This window comes from Anolis sagrei, chromosome 1, assembly GCF_037176765.1.
Source record: "Anolis sagrei isolate rAnoSag1 chromosome 1, rAnoSag1.mat, whole genome shotgun sequence".
Lineage (NCBI taxonomy): Eukaryota > Metazoa > Chordata > Lepidosauria > Squamata > Dactyloidae > Anolis > Anolis sagrei.
In genome coordinates, this window is record NC_090021.1 from 16,590,477 (window position 1) to 16,612,055 (window position 21,579).

The 21,579-nt window shown below is 38.9% G+C and overlaps 1 protein-coding gene across 7 annotated transcripts in view; it reads right to left on the minus strand.

Annotated features, from left to right (window-relative positions):
- EML6 (EMAP like 6) overlaps nt 1-21,579 on the minus strand; it is a 202,035-nt gene that overhangs the window by 56,765 nt on the left and 123,691 nt on the right. For all 7 annotated transcript variants that reach the window (XR_010908994.1, XR_010908993.1, XR_009629972.2 and 4 more), the window contains exons 17-23: nt 16,697-16,797; nt 11,092-11,294; nt 8,217-8,328; nt 6,741-6,868; nt 5,693-5,834; nt 4,726-4,878; nt 2,838-2,969 (exon numbers count right to left, since the gene is read on the minus strand). Coding sequence is in view for 4 of the 7 variants with exons in the window: in XM_060754569.2 (XP_060610552.2) it covers nt 2,838-2,969; nt 4,726-4,878; nt 5,693-5,834; nt 6,741-6,868; nt 8,217-8,328; nt 11,092-11,294; nt 16,697-16,797 (971 nt within the window). In the remaining 3 variants the exon portion in view is untranslated. The remainder of the gene's footprint in view (nt 1-2,837; nt 2,970-4,725; nt 4,879-5,692; nt 5,835-6,740; nt 6,869-8,216; nt 8,329-11,091; nt 11,295-16,696; nt 16,798-21,579) is intronic.

A 21,579-nucleotide genomic window follows, 5' to 3' on the forward strand; every position in this document is an offset into this window, starting at 1 on the left:
ATTCTCATACAAGTTCTATATTAAATAGAATAACTTCCTCTGTCTTCTTAATAATGAGCAAATGGCTCAAGCAAAGGACAATAGGTGAAATGCACAAAATGTGAGTTGGGAATGACGGCTTGTATATAATGTGTTGATGTGAATCCTTGCCAATTCAGCCAGAAACCTGGTCACTCCATGGCTATGATAGTTTGATTTTTTATTAATATTAATATAACTATCTATATAAATAAAAATGTAATGTTAGTTTGTGGGATTAACAGAACTCAAAAACCACTGGACGAATTGACACCAAATTTGGACACAAGACACCTAACAACCCAATGTATGTCAATGTATTGTCGAAGGCTTTCATGGCCGGAATCACTGGGTTGTTGTAGGTTTTTTCGGGCTATATGGCCATGGTCTAGAGGCATTCTCTCCTGACGTTTCGCCTGCATCTATGGCAAGCATCCTCACCTCACCACCTCTGAGGATGCTTGCCATAGATGCAGGCGAAATGTCAGGAGAGAATGCCTCTAGGCCATGGCCACATAGCTCGAAAAAACCTACAACAGCCCACCAATGTATGTCCTTCACTCAAAAAAATTGATTTTGTCATTTTGGAGTTGTAGTTGCTGGGATTTATAGTTCACCTACAATCAAAGAGCATTCTGAACCCCACCAATGATGGAATTGAACCAAACTTGGCACACGGTTCTCCCATGACCAACAGAAAATACTGGAAGGGTTTGGTGGGCAGTGTCCTTTGGTTTTGGAGTTGTAGTTCACCTACATCCAGAGATCACTGTGGACTCAAACAATGATGGATCTGGACCAAACTCTACACGAATACTCAATATACCCAAATGTGAACACTGATGGAGTTTGGGGAAAATAGAATCTTGACATTTGGGAGTTGTAGTTGCTGGGATTTATAGATCACCTACAATCATAGAGCATTCTGAACCCCACCAGCGATAGAATTGGGCCAAACCTCCTACACAGAACGCCAATGTGGACCACAGCAACGCGTGGCAGGGGATAGCTAGTTATAAATATAATAATTAATTTCAATGCTTGCCTGTGCATCACCTTATATTTATATCCATACTAGCTGTCCCCTGCCATGTGTTGCTGTGGCCCAGTCTGTGTATATGTGTTTTGTGTGTGTTTATATGTGTATGTATATATTTGTGTATATGTGTATTTATGTGGTTATGCGCACACGTTGTAATGTAATATATTTTTTTGCTTTTAAGTCTCTTCTGCTATGTTTTTCAGTGTTTTAATGAGTGATGGTCACTCATTGGCCTGATAGGTGTATTGTGTCCAAATTTGGTGTCAATTCGTCCAGTGGTTTTTGAGTTATGTTAATCCCACAAAATAACATTACATTTTTATTTATATAGATGAGAGGTATGTAGGAATTTAACTCTAAACCAGCACCACCAAATTGTGTCACATTTCTCATTTATATTAGAGAATGACTATGCAAAGTAGCCATATTAATGCTATGTTTTCACGTGCAGGTGTTTTATTGAATTTTTAAATTATTTTTAAAAATTGTTTTATACATAACCATAATTACCATACATTTTTTCCTTTTTCATTCCCTTCTCCCACACATATTTATACCATTTTCAAGTGTCCATTTCTTTTTAACTTTCCACCCCCAAACTATTACTGTGTGTGCTGATCTAAACATCATCATCATTCATTCTTGGTCTCGGTCCTTAACTCTTCTATCACCATATATCCCCATTAACAAAATTTGCATATTTATATCAAATTTTATTTTAGAATGTAATTCAACCTGGTTTAGAATTTGATTCCAGAATTTTTGTATCTCTTCACACTTCCACCATAGATGTGAACGACATGCTTTCCAGTTCCCACAATGCCAACATTTGGGATTTAATCCCTGAATCATATGAGTGTGCCAGCTGAATTGATTATCTATACCATTTCATTATTAATTCTTTGTATTTTTCTATGTTTTATTTTATTTGAACCAATTATTATTGAACAATATTGTAATTATTTTTAATGCTTGCATGTGCGTAACCTTATATTTATATCCATGTGAATGATATGTATGAATTTAACTCTTAACGAGCTCCAACGAATTATGTCACGTTTCTCATTTACACTAGGAAATGACCACACAAAGTAGCCATATTAATGCTATGCTTTCACATGCAGGTGATTTATTAATCACCATTAGATTAATAATAATCGACCATGCCTGAGGAAAATCCAGATCACTGTACAAAAACAGACAAATAATAATTTTGTGAATTCATATTCAAAATTGTGCAGTAATTCAATGATACAAATAGCATAAACATGATTTGTTTACTCAGGAGCAAGTCCCACTCTATTTAATAGAGCTTGCTGCATGTTGTGTAAAATATTGCATCTTAACAGTATTATTATAATAAGCATTTGGCAAAGAGACACAGCAGAAGGTAACCAGGCACAACTCTGGCATCATTATGTATACTTACATGACATTTATCTTTGTTCTCAAAGCAATAGGCTTATCTAGATATACACTGTTCAACACACAAAAATGTGCTCATCTTGCCTAAAATATTTTTTTAATACGAGTTTTAGCAGATGAATCTATTCAGTAATTTTGCTTATAGGCAAAATATTATTTTAAGTATAATAAAAATAACTAAGAGAATGTTCTCCATATTTCAGTTTTAAAGGATCTTTTGCAAATGATTGTTTTTCAGGACTTTGGTTTAAGTACAGTGGGGCTGTGGTTGCCCATAGGTTTGCTGTTTGTAATGTCTCATGCCATCAAAATCTACAAAACATCTTTGAGCCAGATACGGAAGGATTATTACCTCTTGAATCCCAGTCAATGTGGGTGATGTAACTGGATGCTCCTTTGCAAATGCCAACTCTTTTGCTGGTAAGCACATTGTAAATATCTACAAAATTGTCATGGGAAGCCACTGCCAGGTACTTTCCTGAATCTATAAAAAAAAACATATTCACACAAATATGGCAGGACCAGTTCTTTTTCGGTTGTAGATGCATACTATTATTGCAGTAAAACCAGTGGTTTTCAACCTGTGGGCCACGGCCCAGCAGTGGGCTGCGAGAACAAAATCCAGTCTGTGAATCTCCTTCCTGTTTATTTATTTTATTTATTTTTATTTTATTTCCAATCCTTTCTTCAGAGCTAACCAGCCCCGCGCCTTTCGCTACTAATGTTGGGGAGTGGTCGCTGGTCAAAGTGGTCCCTGGTCAAAAAAAAGGTTGGGAACCACTGAGTTAAATGATGCCAAGTCATCTTCAACTTATGGTAACCCTATGAATAAGAGTCCTCTATCACAGTGGTTCTCAACCTGCGGGTTCCCAGGTTTTTTGGCCAACAACTCCCAGAAATCCCAGCCAGTTTTCCAGAAGTTAGGATTTCTGGGAGTTGAGGCCAAAACATCTGGGGACCCACAGGTTGAGAACCACTCCTCTATCACCAGGATTTGCAGTTTCAGTGGCATTTTATCCTTGATTGAGTTTGTCAATTGGTATCGTGGCCTTCCTTTTTACTACTGCCTTCTATCTTTCCAAGCATGATTGTGTTTTCTAGTAAGTTGTGTCTTATTGTGATGTGTCCAAAGTACAAGAGCATAAGTTTGGCTTCTACGGGGAGTTGAGGCTTGATTTGTTCTAGGACCAATTTAATGGCATTCTTATGTTTTGAAATGATGGAAAAGCAACAAGCATAATACAACCATGTAGTCTAATCAAACAGTGAAACAGACCTACTCTACACCAACATCCAATACTGCTGACAGTGGCTGGTATGGTTCTTTGAGGTATTATGTGTGTTTGTACACATATGTGTGCATTAAAAGTTAATTTGACTGTGAAGAGAAAATTAGATTGTAAGAAAGGTTTGGAGGTATTTTTTGGAGATGTTTAAGAAATAAGATATGGTTGGTTTGTGGTTCACTTAATGAAGGAACAATATGAAAAAAAGGAATTTCAAGCTCCCCCCCCCCTCCCCCCAGTATTTCTCTAAACCAGTGGTACTTAACCTGTGGACCTGTGTTTGTTAAAAAATGCAGTGCAACTGTTTGGTCTGCCCCTGACATGATAAATAAATAAAACCTGTGGGCCATGAACCACCAGTGGGCTATGAGGACGAAAATGTGGTCCACGAGCCTTCTTCCTCTTATTTATTTATTTATTTATTTATTTATTTATTTTCTGCTCCTGTATCAGAAACTAGAGCTCATGTGGTCTATACAATGCAATTTTCTGAATCAGCACCCCCCAAAACCAAACCAAATCTAAAGTTGACCAAAAACTGATTTGTAACCCTTTTGGTACCAATGTTGGAGGGCGCTCCCTGGTCAAGTGGTCCCTGGTCAAAAAAGGGTTGGGAACCATAGCTCTACACTGTAGGGTTCCTCCAAACTTTGATACTTCTCTCTTGAAGGAGCTGTTCCTGTTATATCTACTTTAGAGAACAGGTTTGCAGTTGATAAATATGTTTGCTCTGGGGTTTTTTTAATCATGACAGTTACATTCAGTTTTTTAAATTATGAAACTACTGTAACCATGAACATTTTAAAACACACTAGAAATACATCAAGGAAAAATAACCCTAAATATTCAGATAAACTTTTAAATGCATGTTCAATCGAAAACAATTTACACCTTAGTATTCCATGTTTTAAAATTTAAAAATTAAAGTTAAAGGTGAAAATGTTTTTCCTGTACCTCGGGAAAATTTGATGTCAGAGATCATTTCCTTTCTGTGATGGAAAGAGAGCATATCTTCCACAGTATCAGCATTCACTACTAGAAAACTCCCATCATTCAATCCTACAGCCAAGGCTTTCCCATCAGGGGAGAAGGCACAGCATCTTCCACCTGCAAACATTTTCAGAGAGAGTGTATTGATGATGGCAATAGAAAGGCAACACTTCATGCAAGCTGAAGGCTTATCCAAGCATATTTCTCAGAATTTTGTCCAAAAGTTGTAAGAGTGCTTTGCAGGGCTGGCGTCATGTTTCCTAAAGCAAATATTCCATAGTTTAGCTGATAACAAATTATGCAGTTTTGATGTAAAATGTACCACAGAAAGCAACAATAAAACAGCAAATGTGTATGTGTGTGTGTGTGAACAAATACCGTATATACTCGACTATAAGCCAACCAAAAAACCGGGAAAACATATTGACTCGAGTATAAGCCAAGAGTGGAAAGTGCAGCAGCTACTGGTAAATTTCAAAATAAAAATAGATACCAATAAAATTACATTAATTGAGGCATCAGTAGGTTAAATGTTTTTGAATATTTACATGAAACTGTAATTTAAGATAAGACTGTCCAACTCTGATTAAATTATTCTAACCTTCTTCAGTGTAAATGTGCTTACGTATCCTTCCAATAATAATAAAGAGAGCAAAATACTAAATGTAATAACAATAATAATAGAGTAAAAAATAAATGTAATAACAATAATAAAATCATGTATAATGTAATAATAATAATAAATAGAGTAAAATAATGAATGCAATAAAATAATAAAATAATGTACAATGTAATAATAATAATAAATAGAGTAAAATAATAATAATAATAATAATAATAAAGTAAAATAATAAATAATCTTGACTCAAGTATAAGCTGAGGGGGGCTTTTTCAGTCTTATACTCAAGTATATATTGTAATTTAAGGATACCTTTCTTAAGCTTTCTCACAGCCAACATACGATGCTGGGCGGAAAGTTCCCAGATCCGCAGAGTTTTGTCATCACTCACTGTCGCACAGATGGGCAAGAGGGGATGAGCTGCCAGACCCCAGACCTCTCCTTCCATATGACCCTGTTTATAAGGGTGAGGTGATGATGAATAGATTTGCAAAGCAAAACAAAAATACTGAACATACTCTGTTGGTATTCTCAACTGCAATTCATTTCCAAAGATCATTTCCCCTTGTACTGTAGGCAACAGGATCTCCACTGTTATTATTTATTCACCTTTCCTATGTTTATTAAGCAAATAATCTTTCTTTCACAATTTCACAACTATTTGTACATTCCTGTCTGAGTCCTGACTTTTTTACGTATAATGTTAAGGTTTGGGGAAAAAGTGGTGTGATGAATTCCAAAGAAGGAGCGGCTTAAAGAGCTGGGCATGTTTAGCCTGAAGAAGAGAAGGCTGAGAGGAGACATGATGGCCATGTATAAATATGTGAGAGGAAGTCATAGGGAGGAGGGAGCAAGCTTGTTTTCTGCTGCCCTGGAGACTAGGACGTGGAACAATGGCTTCAATGGAGTCGCCCTAGGGCTGAGAACGGCGGTCAACAAATGCAGCAAATGCAGCAAACTACAGGAAAGGAGATTCCACCTGAACATTAGGAAGAACTTCCTGACTGTGAGAGCTGTTCAGCAGTGGAAATCTCTGCCGCAGAGTGTGGTGGAGGCTCCTTCTTTGGAGGCTTTGAAACAGAGGCTGGATGGCCATCTGTTGGGGGTGCTTTGAATGCAATTTTTCTGCTTCTTGGCAGGGGGTTGAACTGGATGGCCTACAAGGTCTCTTCCAACTCAATGATTCTGTTAAGTAACCTCTTTCTCTACCCGAATAATATAAAAGCAGAAAGTGATAGATGGAAATAATTTAGCCTCCCAAATGGTATAGAAAAGTGAGGAAGTACAGCAATTCTAGGAGGATTCCTGCATTTCTTTCCTATCATTCTTTCACACTTGTATAGATGAAAACAAAGCATACCTGCACAAGTAGAGTCATGGGACCACTTTTATCAATTTCAAGAATTTCACCATTTTTGGTTCCCACCAGAATATGCCCATGTCCTAAAGTGATGGCACGGATGGATGGGTTGTCTTCCAAAAGTAACCCTGGGAGTTTAAGGGAAAGAAAAAACACAAATACAAAGATCCTTCATTTGAAATTTGTTGATTTGAGAAGCTAAGCCAAGCCCCATCTGTACCTGGTGAAGTAGAAGCGGGGGACAGTATTTGTTGTTGTTAACTGTCATGAAGTTGACTTTGACTTATGGATACCATAGAAATGAGAGACTTTCGAGTCACCCTATCACCCACAGTCCTGCTCAGGTCTTCCAGACATACTCAGGGGCGTGGCAGCATAGATCTAGATCAGATCTGCACAACATGTGGCCCTCCAGGTGTTTTGGACTGAATTCCTGATCATTGGACAAGCTGGGTAAGGCTTCTGGGAGTCTGAGTCTCAAACACCTGGAGGGCCACAGGTTGTGCAGGCCTGATCTAGACTGGCACACAGGGATAAAAGGTGCACATCTTTTCTCCTGGCCATGGTTTTCTTAATCATATAATCCCATAGTTTTGCCTCTGCCAGGCTTCAAAGCTGGAAGTCAGCTTTGCAGAGAAAAGTATGAAGAAAACTATTCATTCAGTCATTCATTTGATTTATAGCACACCTATTCTGGATGGGACTCAGTGGGTACAACCAATACTCAATGGGCCTAATAAAGATTTGTCTCTCCTCACCCTACGGCTTATCTCAAACCTGGACCCCCCAGGTGGTCCAGTGGCTTAAACCGCTTATCTGATGAACTTGTTAACCAAAAGGTCGCAGGTTTAAATCCGGGGAGTGGGGTGAGCTCCCACTGTTAGCCCCAGTTTCTGCCAACCTAGCAGTTTGAAAACATGCAAATATGAGTAGATCAATAGGTACTGCTCCAGCAGGAAGGTAATGGCGCTCTGTGCAGTCATGCCAGCCACATGATCTTGGAGGTGTCTATGGACAACGCCGGCAGTTCAACCCCCATAGTCAGACACGAATGGACTTAATGTCAGGGGAAAACCTTTACCTTTACCTATCTCAAACCTAGTTTGAAGTGATGTGTCCATCAGACAAAATTAAATACCATTTGTAGCAGACATCATTACATTTGTCTGCAAAAAATGATTCTTTTCAGTTAAATGTTACATACATAGGCACACATGTAGTTGTGGGAGTGGGGTAGGGTAAACACCTGCCCTGTTGGCTACTAGTCACTCTCAGCAAAAAATAAATCAGCTACTCAACATCGTGCTCTGGATTCAGCCTTCAACACAAAATAGAGCTGGCAGTAGCTCTGGAAAAAACAGCACTATATTTGCTAGGATTATGCAATTCCTTATATATTATGGAGGAGAAGTTCTGTTGGAAGGAAGAAACCTCTTCTTGTTTCTTCCAGAACACACACACACACACAAACTATACCTTTAGAGCCAGGTGATAGCGCTGCCCTTTTAATGGCATATGTCTTCAGGCATCTCTCAAACGTATCATCCCAAAGTGCTACCACACCATCCTTTCCGCCCGTTACAAAGCCCTGCACAAAACCAGATTTATAAATCTACTTAATGCTTTAATATGAAAGAAACAATAAGAAAAGTGTGCTTGCATGCAGAATAAAATCCAGTTCACATACTGTGAATGTTATTGTAACTTCACTTAGATTTAGGAGAATTAATGTTGAGCCAAACAGAGTGCAATAGTTTCAATGAGCAAGTTTAGGAAATAATAATAATTTTGAAGTAAAGCTGTAAGCATCCAGGTGTGGGAAGAAAACTTGACAAGAATTGCTTTGGGGATGTATTAGTAACATTAGGGAGAATTCAGCCAAATACAGTTTTTTCAACCCACAGTATAACCAGGAAATGTTGTGTGAAGCACTATCATCATGTATTACATTGCCCGTATTGTTTTTACATTGTGTGCCCTTGGCAATTTTCATCAGCATGCTGACACTGTGAAGGTCATATATTGGTATATCGTTTTGTATCATTCCAAGGAAAACCACGCCAGGAAAAGATTACTAGACTCTGCTAGTGAATGAAGGATCCATCCCAACAAGGCAGAATCTGACCAAAATGGGAGCCCTGAGCCATGCGCTCATACACTCCAGCTAAGAGCAATTAAAGTTTTAGCTATAATGAGGTGTTTGTTGGTAATGTACAGCCTTTTTTGAAGGAAATAACCATTCTCCAGTCTTTCCTAAGGAACCCATTTCCCAATTCTTGGGCACCTCAGGGAACAAGACATGTCATGGAACCTTCACAGTGTCAACATGTTCTTCTGGAGGAACTTTCCTAGGACCAAGACACACAATCTAAAAGGAATACAAGTATTTTTGGGGGGTTAATTCGTGCAAAGCTATGCTATTTGCTGTATGAGACCATGGAGGATGAATAACTACAACAATACTGAGATATAACAATATTCTGTACTGGTAATAATAAAATAAAAACTTTATTTATACACCGCTCTATCTCCCCAGGGTGACTCAGAGCGGTTTCCAAGTAACATCATCAATACATACAAAGTAAACAACATAACCATAAGATTAACAAAACAATATGGTAGAAGACAAATGTTTATTTTTCCATAGAGGACAAGGCTATCAACAGCTATTAGCTTCACCAGTGGAGACAGTATTACCAATTACCAGGAACATGAATGGGACAAAAATTACCAAAGAACATGAATTGGAAGGCACTATGCTACTTATTTCCCATTGTGAGAATCCCATTGATGTCTAAGTCTAGACCAGCTAGAGCAGTGTTTCTCAACCTTCTTAATGCTGTGACCCCTTAATACAGTTCCTCATGTTGTGGTGACCCCCTAACCATAAAATTATTTTCGTTGCTACTTCATAACTGTCATTTTGTTACTGTTATGAATAGGAATGTAAATATCTGATATGAAGGATGTATTTTCATTCACTGGACCAAATTTGGTACAAATAACTGATATGCCCAAATTTGAATACCGATGGCGTGGGGGAGGGTTGATTTTGTCATTTTGGAGTTGTAATTTATAGTTCACCGACAATCAAAGAGCATTCTGAACTCCACCAACAATGCAATTGAACCAAACTTGGCACACAGAACTCCCATGACCAACAGAAAATACTGGAAGGGTTTGGTGAGCATTGACCGGTTGAGTTTTGGAGTTGTAGTTCACCTACATCCAGAGAGCATTGTGAACTCAAGCAATGATGGACCTGGACCAAACTTGGCACAAATGCTCAATATGCCCAAATGTGAACACTAATGGAGTTTGGGGAAAATAGAAATTGATATTTGGGAGTTGTAGTTGCTGGGATTTATAGTTCACCAACAATCAAAGAGTATTCTGAACTCTACTAATGATAGAATTGAGTCAAACTTCCCACACAGAACCCCCATGACCAACAGAAAATACTGTGCTTTCTGATGGTCTTTGGTGACCCCTCTGACACCTGCTCGTGACCCCCCCAAGGGGTCCTGACCTCCAGGTTGAGAAACGCTGAGCTATAGTTATGGGTTTAATCTAGCATCCTACATTCTTAACTCCAAAAACAATTGAGAATGTAAGAAGGTAATCTTGGAAGACAAATTAGGTTGGAGAATGGACTCTAAGGCTCCATGCCAAAGATTTAGAATTGGTGTATGTTGATAACAACAACATAATGGACAAAGGAAGTTCACTTAGAGTTATCATGACAGCTAGAATTTCAGTTCAAAAAGGGAAAATAATAATAGGGGCAGCTTGTCATCATTACTGTTTAACAACAACAACAACAACAACAACAACAAACAACAAACAAACAACTGATTGTGAAATGAAGACACAGAAATCAGCAAAGGAATAGACGACATACTGTATGTAACAGGCAACTATTCTCAGTTTTGACTGGATAAATGATTGCATGGATCATGATGACAGAAAAACATTACTAAACACAGCCACCAATTACACTGTCTCCCAAAGACTCAGAGCATTTCCAGAAACAGCAACTAAAATGTTCAGGGGGTGGCATGTCTAACCTATCAAGAAAGGGAGAACAACATGAAAGAGGAATTATTTTGTCTCCTAAAATGCACCCAAGAGATCAGTGTGACCTACAAATCTGAATGGTGATAGAACCAGCATGTACAAAAAGATGACGGTTTAATGCTAGGTGATGCAGGTAGTGTCAGGTCAGAAAACTGAAACCAGCAATGAAACTGGGGGTGCAAATGCAGTGGGATGTGAAATGGGATATGGACAGCTATAGTTCTGAAATCCCAAAGTCAAGTTAGCGATATGTGTTGATACCACAGATACATACCTTATCTAAGGCATGCATTGCAAATACGGGTCCATCATGAGCTTTCACTGTCTTAAGCAACAAAATATCTTTCCAAATATAAATATCTCCTGTTGCAGATCCAGAGAAAGCCAGGTCCTCTATTCGTCCATAGGAAACACTCATCATGGTTTCCTGTTTCCCAATATTTCCAAACATTCCACGTTTGGAGGTAAAACCACCACCTGTGGAAACAGAGCAATTGGCATAATTATCAACTGATATAGCATTTCTCTTTCTTTCAACAACAGATGGAACAATTGCTTCTATTCATACCCATCATATGGTGATAATTATATAGATACTTAAAATAAGAAAGCAAATTGCAAGCACAACACTATCTCCCTCCATAGGTGCTCTCATGTTATCTGTCCATATAAAAGACAATGTGAATGGGGAATCCTTTCTATATAAGTAGTTGTGATATGAGTAGTGTGATTTATTGACATATTTTATTTAAAGTATTTATATTATGCCCTTCTCACCCCGCAGAGGACTCAGGGTAAATTACAATGTACACATATATGGCAAACATTCAATGCAAAAGACACACAACAGATATAGACAGACAGTCAGAGGCTATTTAACTTTTCTGGCTGCCAGGGGAGCTGTTGCTTTCATCGTCCATCTGTGACACTGATGAAGTACTTCCACATTCCCGCATGCTTTTGCTGGAGTGCTTTGTTGGAGTCTTTTTTGTGGCCTTGTAAATCAGTTAAATTAGCCTCCCCACACATAGGTGGTACCTAATTTTCCTACTTGACAGATGCAACTGTCTTTTGGGTTGCAAAGGCCAACAACAAGCTACACAATGATGCATATGAATGGAGATTTTGCACATTTCAATGATTGTGGTAATGGCTTGGAGTGATGGTGAATCAGTGAAGTCCAACAGTAGTACTGGTGAATGTTGTCCATAAATAGAAGCAGATTACTATTGCATCAGGACATGCTGACCTTCCAAAGACACTACCTGTTGTTGACCAATGGCAAAGCCAAAGATTGATCAGGTTCAAAAGAAGTAACTAATACGAAGGTGCTTGAGGAAGCAGGATCAAGGTCCCATCAATATTAGAATCAAAGCAGTATTGGGACTGCTTTGATGGTTGTTGGACTTTTTCTTCTCATTCAGCTGATATTTTTGTGATACTAAAAGTGCTGGAGGAGGTCTGAGTCCCTCTATGGAGGTTGAGAAGATTGGGATATAAAAGTTTTAAATAAATAAATAAATAAATAAATAAATAAATAAATTCTGATTTGTTTCTGAGCCTTGGATGACTTGGACATGTGGGATGGAGATATCATTGGTACTGATACAGCTGGATGCCATGTGCAGGTCCAAATCAATGATTGGATCATAGGAGTCAATGCCCTTATCAGATGCACTGGAATCTGAAGAAGCTGATGTGAAAGCTTTTTTTTTTTTTTGCCCCGTGATGTTTCTGGGAAGTGGGAAAAAGCAGGCGGTGGGAAAAAGCAGCCCCCTGAAGGTTTCTTTCTAAGCACTTTATCTTGTTCCTGGAGGCTCAATTGGGAGGCGAAGCCTTGGCAAATGGAGCACCTTTGAACATTGTGTGTCTCGTTCAAACATAATAAACACTCTGAACAGGTGTCCAACAAAGAAACTTTGCACCCATCAGTGATGCAAAGTTTAAACCAAGAGAAAAACACCATGAGGGAGTGGGTGAGAAGGACAGAGCACCCTGAAGTTGAGGGAAAGATGTATGTAATAGAAGAAATAAGAAAAGAAGGAAAGAAACCATTGTTAAATAATAGATGAGAAAAGAATTGACTCAACACAGAAAAAAAAATCCAAATGAATCAATCCTTTAGGTATACAATAAGAAACTGAGAGAATGGTAGCTTGATGGACTAGGACGTGGACAGCAGATAAGGAGAAGAAAGGGATCCCATCAACTTATCCAGCTCTGAATAGCTTGTTCCAAATGAGGCAGAGAAGTTACAAAAAGGAATATTTTTTTTTAGAAAAAACTGTAATTGTTCTTAGATTCCCGAATTAAGGGTGTTTCCAGATGAAGGACTCTTGGTGCACAAATCAGAATTCTTCCACTGTATGCTGTTAATGGAATTACAATTAACCATTCACATTGTGGCTGTAAGGAGGATACACGGGCTTCTAGTGCTTTTTTTTGCATGTGTCATGTTCTGTCCTCAAGGCAAGCATGACATAACTGTACCGGCACATCCTCTTTCCCCATCCTTCATTGCTCAGAACACACTCCTCTCTACAATTTGAAGATATTAAATTCTCCTTTAATAGATTTTTTGATGAAAGAAAGGAGCATCAGCAGAAAAACATAGGAATGTTAGAAGCAAAAGATGACACAGGATTGGATTCTTTACTAAGGCAGAGCTAACTATCAGAGGCAGGTGATGAAAAGGCACCAGTTGTTAGCTTATGTTATTCTCAGCTCCAACTGACAAAATAACATAAGAAACTTAGTGCATGATGTACCTTGACATGAGTCTAGAATTAATTTCACTAATTAAGATGAGAGGGTGGGAGAAGAGCAGGAGAGCAGGTTGGCTGCCATGTTATAGTGTATCTGCGAAGTAAGAAAAAAAAACCGATGGAAAGACTAATAAAAATGGCATGGAAAGAGTGTGGGGGAATATTTGCATCTGTCAATCAATTCCAGATAAAATGTCTTAACATAGACCTGTGTCAATGTAAACATGTGAGAAAGTGACATGGTGATTGCACATTGGAAGTTTGGTCAGCACTAGGGTTGCCAGGTGAAATAATGAAGAAGGTTTTCACTTTTTCAACAATTGCATAGAAGAAGAAATTTCAGCAATGGCAAGCAACACCTGCTGAAATACTAGCTTTAGCAGAATGACTAAAGGGATGGATTGTCCATTACCCTACATGACAACCCTAGACAGAAAGCATGTTAGAAACATGTCTTTAAAGTCCTTTTTGGAGAGGATTTTGCAGGCTCCTGCATTTCATGTTTCTCTTTCAAAGCCAGATGCTCGTTTTGGTATCTCACTACTACAGTCCTGCCCAAAGGGGTTGCTGCTGTTGTAGCAACAACAACAATAACAATAACAATATATCACTATATTTATATCCCATCTTTTCTCCCCAAGGGGACTCAGGGTGAATCACAGTACACATACACGGCAAACATTCAATGCTGTTTGTACAGACAGGTCAGAATAGACAGAAAGGAGATATGTTGTGAAGTAGTTCTGTGACATCAAGTAGTTTTCAAGTTATGACCACCCTTGGGTTTTTTTTTCCTTGCAAGATGTGTTCTGAGAAGAGTTTCCTTTGCTTTCCTCTGAGGCCAAGTGTGTGTGTATGATTTCCGAACAGTACCCACAATGTGCTCCTTTTAATTTGGTAAACGACTAGTTTTTGGACCAGCTCTACTGGACTGGCAGTAGCCTATCTTCCAGTAGGAATAGAGTCTGAGGCCACAAAATGAAAAGGTTTTCTTAGCCCCAGGTTAATCATTCCAATTAATATAAAGGGCAGAGAAAGCGGGCCAGCTGAATGTCACGTGCAAGTGTCAGTAGGAAAATGTGTTAAGAGCAAGACAGCCGTTTGACAAGGCAGTCAATCTTGGTGCACTTTTGCATTGGAAAGGAAACATATGGATGTCCTGATCACAACTCATGTAGAAAAGCAGCATAATTATGCCTCTCCCAAAGGAGACAGAAAGGAAGCTCAGTCACAGTACAGTAGCGACTCTCTAAGTCACATTCATTAATCTTTAAAGTTTGTTAGCAGTTCCTTCAAGGAGAATAGCATCACATGGGAATCAGAGATATAAGGGGTGCAAAAAAAAATTAAAGTGCAGTTATTCCTGTGCATACGTTTGTATTTGGAAACTGCCTTAGGATGGCTTATGAGTCTGTCATTTGCCTATCATTTGTTAGCTACCTCATGGTATGATGTTTCTTTTTGGACATCAAAGCCCCTGAGTATGCTGAGGCTTCTGATACATGAGGTCCCAAAGTGTGGCACAGCAAAATATTACAATTTAGGACAATGACATCATGGTAACTCACCATTTCATAGCTTCATTTACCTAACAGGTGGTTGTTGTTGTTTTGTATATGTATGTGTAATACAATAATGGTAATGACACACAGACACACACACATATCTTTTAAAGTGATACAGAGTGTGCAAGTTTTCTATGAAAATTGTTTTATTTTTATTATTGTGGATTTTGCTTTTTATTTTCTGTCTTGTTTATAGTTTATGTTATTTTTGATATTATGTTAATGCTAAAATAATTTTTACTGTAATTTGAACACTGGTGAAGAAGTCACCTTTCACCACAATTCAACTACGTATACAACATTTCTGTATGGTGAAGGAACATTCATACTCAAACATATTATAAACTATTTACACGTAGATGTGGCTCAAATGCTATATGACACATGTTATATGTGGTCACTGTAAGATTACATTTAAACTGATCAATGTCAATTTCAACAATATAATATGCCAATTCAATTCAAGTCATACTGTGATAATTGTTATAGTGCCTCAAACCTAAGCACACTTATTTGGAATTCATTTCTACTGGCACATACTTATAGAATTTAGGGAAAACAAGGCTCAAGTCAAGAGCTATCATTGTCTAACTAAGAGAATATCTTCAACACCTACTGGAGGATAAAATTCTTATCAATTAGCAGTTCCCGCTTATCATAATATCAGACCCTGTTGGGTTGAGTGGTGTGATTTGTGACAGAAGTTGTAATGAAGCAACACTGAATTTGACTATGTTCTACTCAACTATAGTAAAATTGACTAGAACATTTAGTTTCTTGTAGAATCTGGGATATCTCACACATTCCAAATTCCTATTATGCCATGAGCAATATCCCTTGTGTTTCTGGAGATGAAATTACATGGGGTGTCTTTGCCATCTGGCCCAGAACATCTCCAATGAAAACACTTCTCAGTAGTGATTTCTATGCATTCAGTGTTTTGAAAAACTGCATCATGATGCAGTGGTTTGAATATTATTGGAGTAAGACTCTAGAGACCAGGGTTGAAAATCCCATTCTGCCCCTGAATCCTCCAGGATGATCTTGGGCAAGTCACGCACCCTCAGAGTCAGAAGGAGGCAAAGGCAAACTCTTTCTGAACAAATCATGTCAAGTAAACTCTGTGATAGGTTTGCAATAAGTTGGAAACGACTTAATGCACACAACAGCAGTCAAAGAGGAAGCTGTCATCCACATTGTTGGCATTGTTGATGGCCTTCTTCTTCCATTACATGGCCATAGATCCATTGAAAGTTCCAGTTCCCAGAGAGCTACTGTCTCTCAGTTTGATCTACATCAAAACTGTTGTGAGAGGAACTAGGGAGGAAAAATGAGATGTATGCTATCTTGGGTTTACTGAAGAACAGGCATTTATTAATGTACCAAAATACAGATGAGGACAGTGGTGATTATGATGGCAGGAGCACTCTCTCACACACTCCATATGGATGCCATGACTATGAACAGGTTCATGGCAGGGAATTCTTCAGACACGTAGATATCAAAGAAGGACAAAGAATTTCTTAATATTCTTAATATTACACAGTACCTGCTTGTTGCCAAAATTTGATGTGTTTCATTCCAACTGTCACAAGCTTATCAGCATGATGAGGGTTGCATTTCACTACAAATATCTTATCTTTGTGACCCCTGCAATATATTTAAACATAGAGAGAATATAAGTTGCTGGCCTTTCATTGCATTACTGGACATTTGGGAACATCGTGAGTTGTACATGTATAAGCACATTTAAGAACATCTGAAAGGAAATATCACTTGTGACTTCATTATAGCAATCAAAAACCTTGTAAAATGTGAGGAATGACAGTGTTCTGACTGACAGGCAATTCACAGAATCTAACTAATGTCATAGCAGCAATTAGAATACACAGCTCCTTTGAAGAGAGCTATACTGCAGGGTGAACACTAGCTCAAACCTGTGCATGACTATTTAGAAGTAACCAGAGGTGGCCCTAGGTAATTTTCAACTGTAAGCAAACAGTATTTTGCCCCCCCCCCCTCAACCAATCACTGATATATATTTTCTGTTCTGTGTGCCATATTTGGTGGAGTTCAGAATGCTCTTTGATTGTAGGTGAACTATACATCCCAGTAACTACAACTGGCATATGTCAAGGTCTATTTCCCCCAAGAGTGCCTCAAGAGCGCCTATGGGCAAAATCAACTATACTGCAAATGCTTACTTTGCGTAATGGGTTGAACTGCCCCTGAATAAGCCGAATTGGTTTCAGAGCCAACTGTCACTGGTGACCTCAAGGCTGGACTTCTGCAATGTGCTTTATATTGGGCTACATTTGTACCAAGTTGGGACACTGCAGATGGTTCAAAATATGGCAGCCAGATTGGCTACAGGAACATCTAGGAGTAAACATATTACATCTATCCTATAGTCAATCCACTGGTCGCCAATTAGTTTCCGGGCAAAGCAAAGGTGTTGGTTTTGACCTTTAAAGCCCTATATGGTTTGGGTCCAGGTTACCTATAGGATTGTCTTCTCCCATACAATCTACTCCAAACACTGAAGTCCTCTGGGGGCGATTACTCCAACCAGATGGAACCTGACTGCCGACTGTCACCCAGAGGACCTTTTCATTGGCCGCCCCAAGACTGTGGAAGAACCTGCCAGAAGAGCTCGTGTCCTTTGATTAATCTCTGTTTTGTGTATTTTAATATATATTTTATAGAAATACATTTTAATATGTAGAAATATATTTTAATATGTGTATTTATAGAAATACATTTTAATATGTGTATTTGTTGGGGTTTTTTTTTTACAATGTTTATGTGTTTTAATTACTTTGTAACCTGCCTCGAGTCACGAGGAAAGGTTGGTTAAATCAGATACATCAAATTCTTTTCAAATACAAGTAAGAACTCCATTTTCACAGGGGTTAGAGGTGCTGGAAAAACTGTGAATGGAAAAAATGCACAGGCTTTTTAAAAATCCAAGCAAACACCTCTCTATAACTCTTTAGGTCCTTCAGGGTTACTTTAACTTCCAAAAATCTCATCTAAAATGAAATCATAAGTGGTAAGTGTTTGGTTACAAACTGACTGGCATTCAAAAGCGGCAACAGAATGTAAAGCCACATGTTCTGTTCATATGATTTATAGAAATGGTCCTACAGTAGAAACACTGTAACAGTCATTAGATTTTTGGTGTGTTTTAATTCATTAGTTTCAATATACTGGTCTTCTATAATCAATCTTTTATTTTTTGATTATGAAAGTTTGCACCTACATGAAGCAAGCGAATAAATTCTAGGATCTCACTGAAATATCAGGAGAAAAACCTTCCACACTGGGACTTCTGAATCCATTGATTCTGCACTCTTGGCTTCAACCATCCAAAGATTTAAAATATTTTAAAAGATTCAAAAGCAAACCTTGGTTTTACTATTTTATGCAAGGGACACCATTGTACTATACTACTCTATATCACTGGACTTAAGAATCCAAGAATTTTGGTATCCATGTTACCAAACTCCAGTGGATACCAAGGACCCATTGTAGTATCCACTACATTTACACATAGTATTTGGAACAACGCTGAAAAGAGAATTGAGAAGCATTTCAAAATGGGTGGAAAAAATTAGCTGTGTTCCAGTCAATTCAAGATTTTTAAATTTAGTATCAAAAGCATTGCATAAAGTCCAGGGACATGGAAAGAGCCTCCTCCAAGATTGAGTAAATACAGTCAGCGTTCCCTGGGCAACATTTCTTGTAAATGGATAATCTTTTCAAACCAAATGCAAAAGCAATTCAATATTACTGACATAGAAAGAGTGGGATTTGGAGAATGCAGTTGCCACCAAAACAAATGCTATTGTTGATTGTGTAGTTTCCTTTTTTTCAGAAGACTGTGAGATTTTTTAGGCTTTGGAAAAGGCAAGTGGGCTGTGCAATCAGAAGCCATTCTGGGCAGTTGAGAGACAAGACTAGCAAAAACTATTTATTTATTTCAAACATTTGTACCCCGTCCTTCTCAACCCCCGAGGGAGGACTCGGGGCAGCTTACAATGGCAGCAGTCCGATGCCGGCAACATACAAGACACATTACAATACACAATAGATAAAAACATTAGGTTAAAGAACATTTGAAAACATTATTATTAATCATATAGCCATATCTGAGTTTGATTCAATGACCAATGACCCAGTCTGAATCCTGTCCATAGTCTAATCTCAAAAACATTGTAATTACTATCAAACCTGCTTCCTGAAAGCCTGGTCCCAAAACCATATTTGAGCTTCTTCCTAAAGGAGAGGAGGGATGGCATTGACTTAATTTTGCTGGGGAGCGCATTTCAAAGGTGGGGGGACACCACCGAGAAGGCCCTCTCTCTCGTTCCCTCCAAACACGTTTCCGAAAAAGGCAGGATTGAGAGCAAGGCCTCCCTGGACGATCTTAGATTCTGAGGCAGGACATAGAGCGGGATATGTTCTCACAGGTAAACTGGGCCAGGACCGTATAGGGCTTTATAGGCCAAGACCAGTACTTTGAATTGTGCTTGGAAGTGGACTGGCAGCCAGTGGAGCTGGCACAACAGGGGGGTGGTATGCTCCCTGTATGTTGCTCCAGTGAGTAATCTGACTGCCATCCGTTGGACTAGTTGGAGTTTACGAACAGTCTTCAAAGGCAGCCCCACATAGAGTGTGTTGCAGTAATCTATCCGGGATGTAACAAGAGCATGGCCCACCATGGCTACTAAGGACACCTTTCATTCAAGTTCACTTACTGGGTATATAAACCAGAACTCAGGGCTCTGAGCCTGTTTATGAGTAGATATTATACCCACCCACCCTTTTCCCTCTCTGTATTGTCATTGCTTTCTAATCAACTGTAGTTTTCAGCAATATTTCTGGCAGTTTTACCATGGGACCTAGATCCAGTCAGGGTCAGTACACCCATCAGACTGAAGACCTTGGGGCATAGGAAATGGGGAGTGTTGCGTTCAGGGGCAGGTGGCTCAGCTCCAAGACCAGCTGACATAAGAAACAAGCACTGGTCTCCACCCATGTGGAGATCCAAATGTGTCCTACTGCAATGGTACCTAGCAGATGGGCCAGGTTATAGAGTTATCAATCAGCAGGGGCAGGTCAACTGACCCCTGGATCTGGATCCATTCTGGGGGAAAGCACTTTAGCTGCAAAAACCGAAAGGGCTCTCTGTGTCTATTTATTCTAAGTGAGATTATGCTCTCCATTGTAGCCAAAGTCTACAGAGGTCAAATTAATTAAGGGAGCTATTAAGGGTAGCATTTAAATCACCAGGCAATAAGCAAGCAACTATTAAATATTTAAGCAGCCTTAGAAAGAAGACCGGAAGATCTATGATAAGCAATTAAAGTATATTATACAGACAGAAGAAAGGGTGGAAATTAAAACAATGTTTCAAAGAGCTGTTACATTGACAAAAATAAGACCTTAACATGCTTCCTGATTAATTCAAATTACACTTGTCCTGGTGAGTTCTGGAATGGGCCATGCCCATTATTAAATCATTAAATCACGGGCAGCTGCACTATTTGTAATGCGTTATCAGATATAGCCAGATTGATTAGACTGGGTGTAAAATTTGACCCCCACTTAGGGCAAACCAAGTACTGTATCTGCCCTTCCCCAAATGTTCGGCTTTCATTTTTTAAAAAGAGCATTCTCTATTTCAAAGTTCAGGAGCCCCAGAAGTGCCTTCAAAGTGAAGAGGAACTCAGAACAGTCCAATATTACTTTTTCAAATTGTATTTAAAAAGGGAAACTCAGCGCTTTCTAAAAGTTACTTTTAAAAGTAACCTGTTCTGTAACTCATGACGATGAAGCACCATCCTAAAAGTAGTTTATTGGAGTTAAGTGACCCCTCCTTACTCATTGCTAATAGATTACTGCAACATGCTCTATGTGGGGTTGCCTTTGAAGACTGTTCGGAAGCTCCAAATGGTCCAACAAGCGGCAGCCAGATTACTAACTGAAGTGGCATACAGGGAGCACACAACTCCCCTATTACGTCAGCTCCACTGGGTATTAGTCAGCTACCAAGCACAATTCAAAGTGCTGGCTTTAGCCTATAAAGCCCTAAAGAGTTCTGGCCCAATTTACCTGTCCGAACAGATCTCCCCCTATAAACCATCTCGGAAATTATGATAATCTGGGCAGGCCCTGCTCTCAGTCCCACCTCCTTCACGGGCGTGATTGATGGGAATGAGAGACAGGGCCTTCTCAATAGTGGCCACTTGGCTGTGGAACTCTCTTTCCAGCAATCTTAGATCAGCCCCCTCCTTCCTGACCTTCAGAAAAAGTGAAAACATGCCTCTGGGATCAAGCCTTCAGATAAAAACCATAGTGCAATAGATAAATTAAAATTATGTGCAATGACTACTGGAATGACCTGGATTATGATTGTGTGGTTTTATA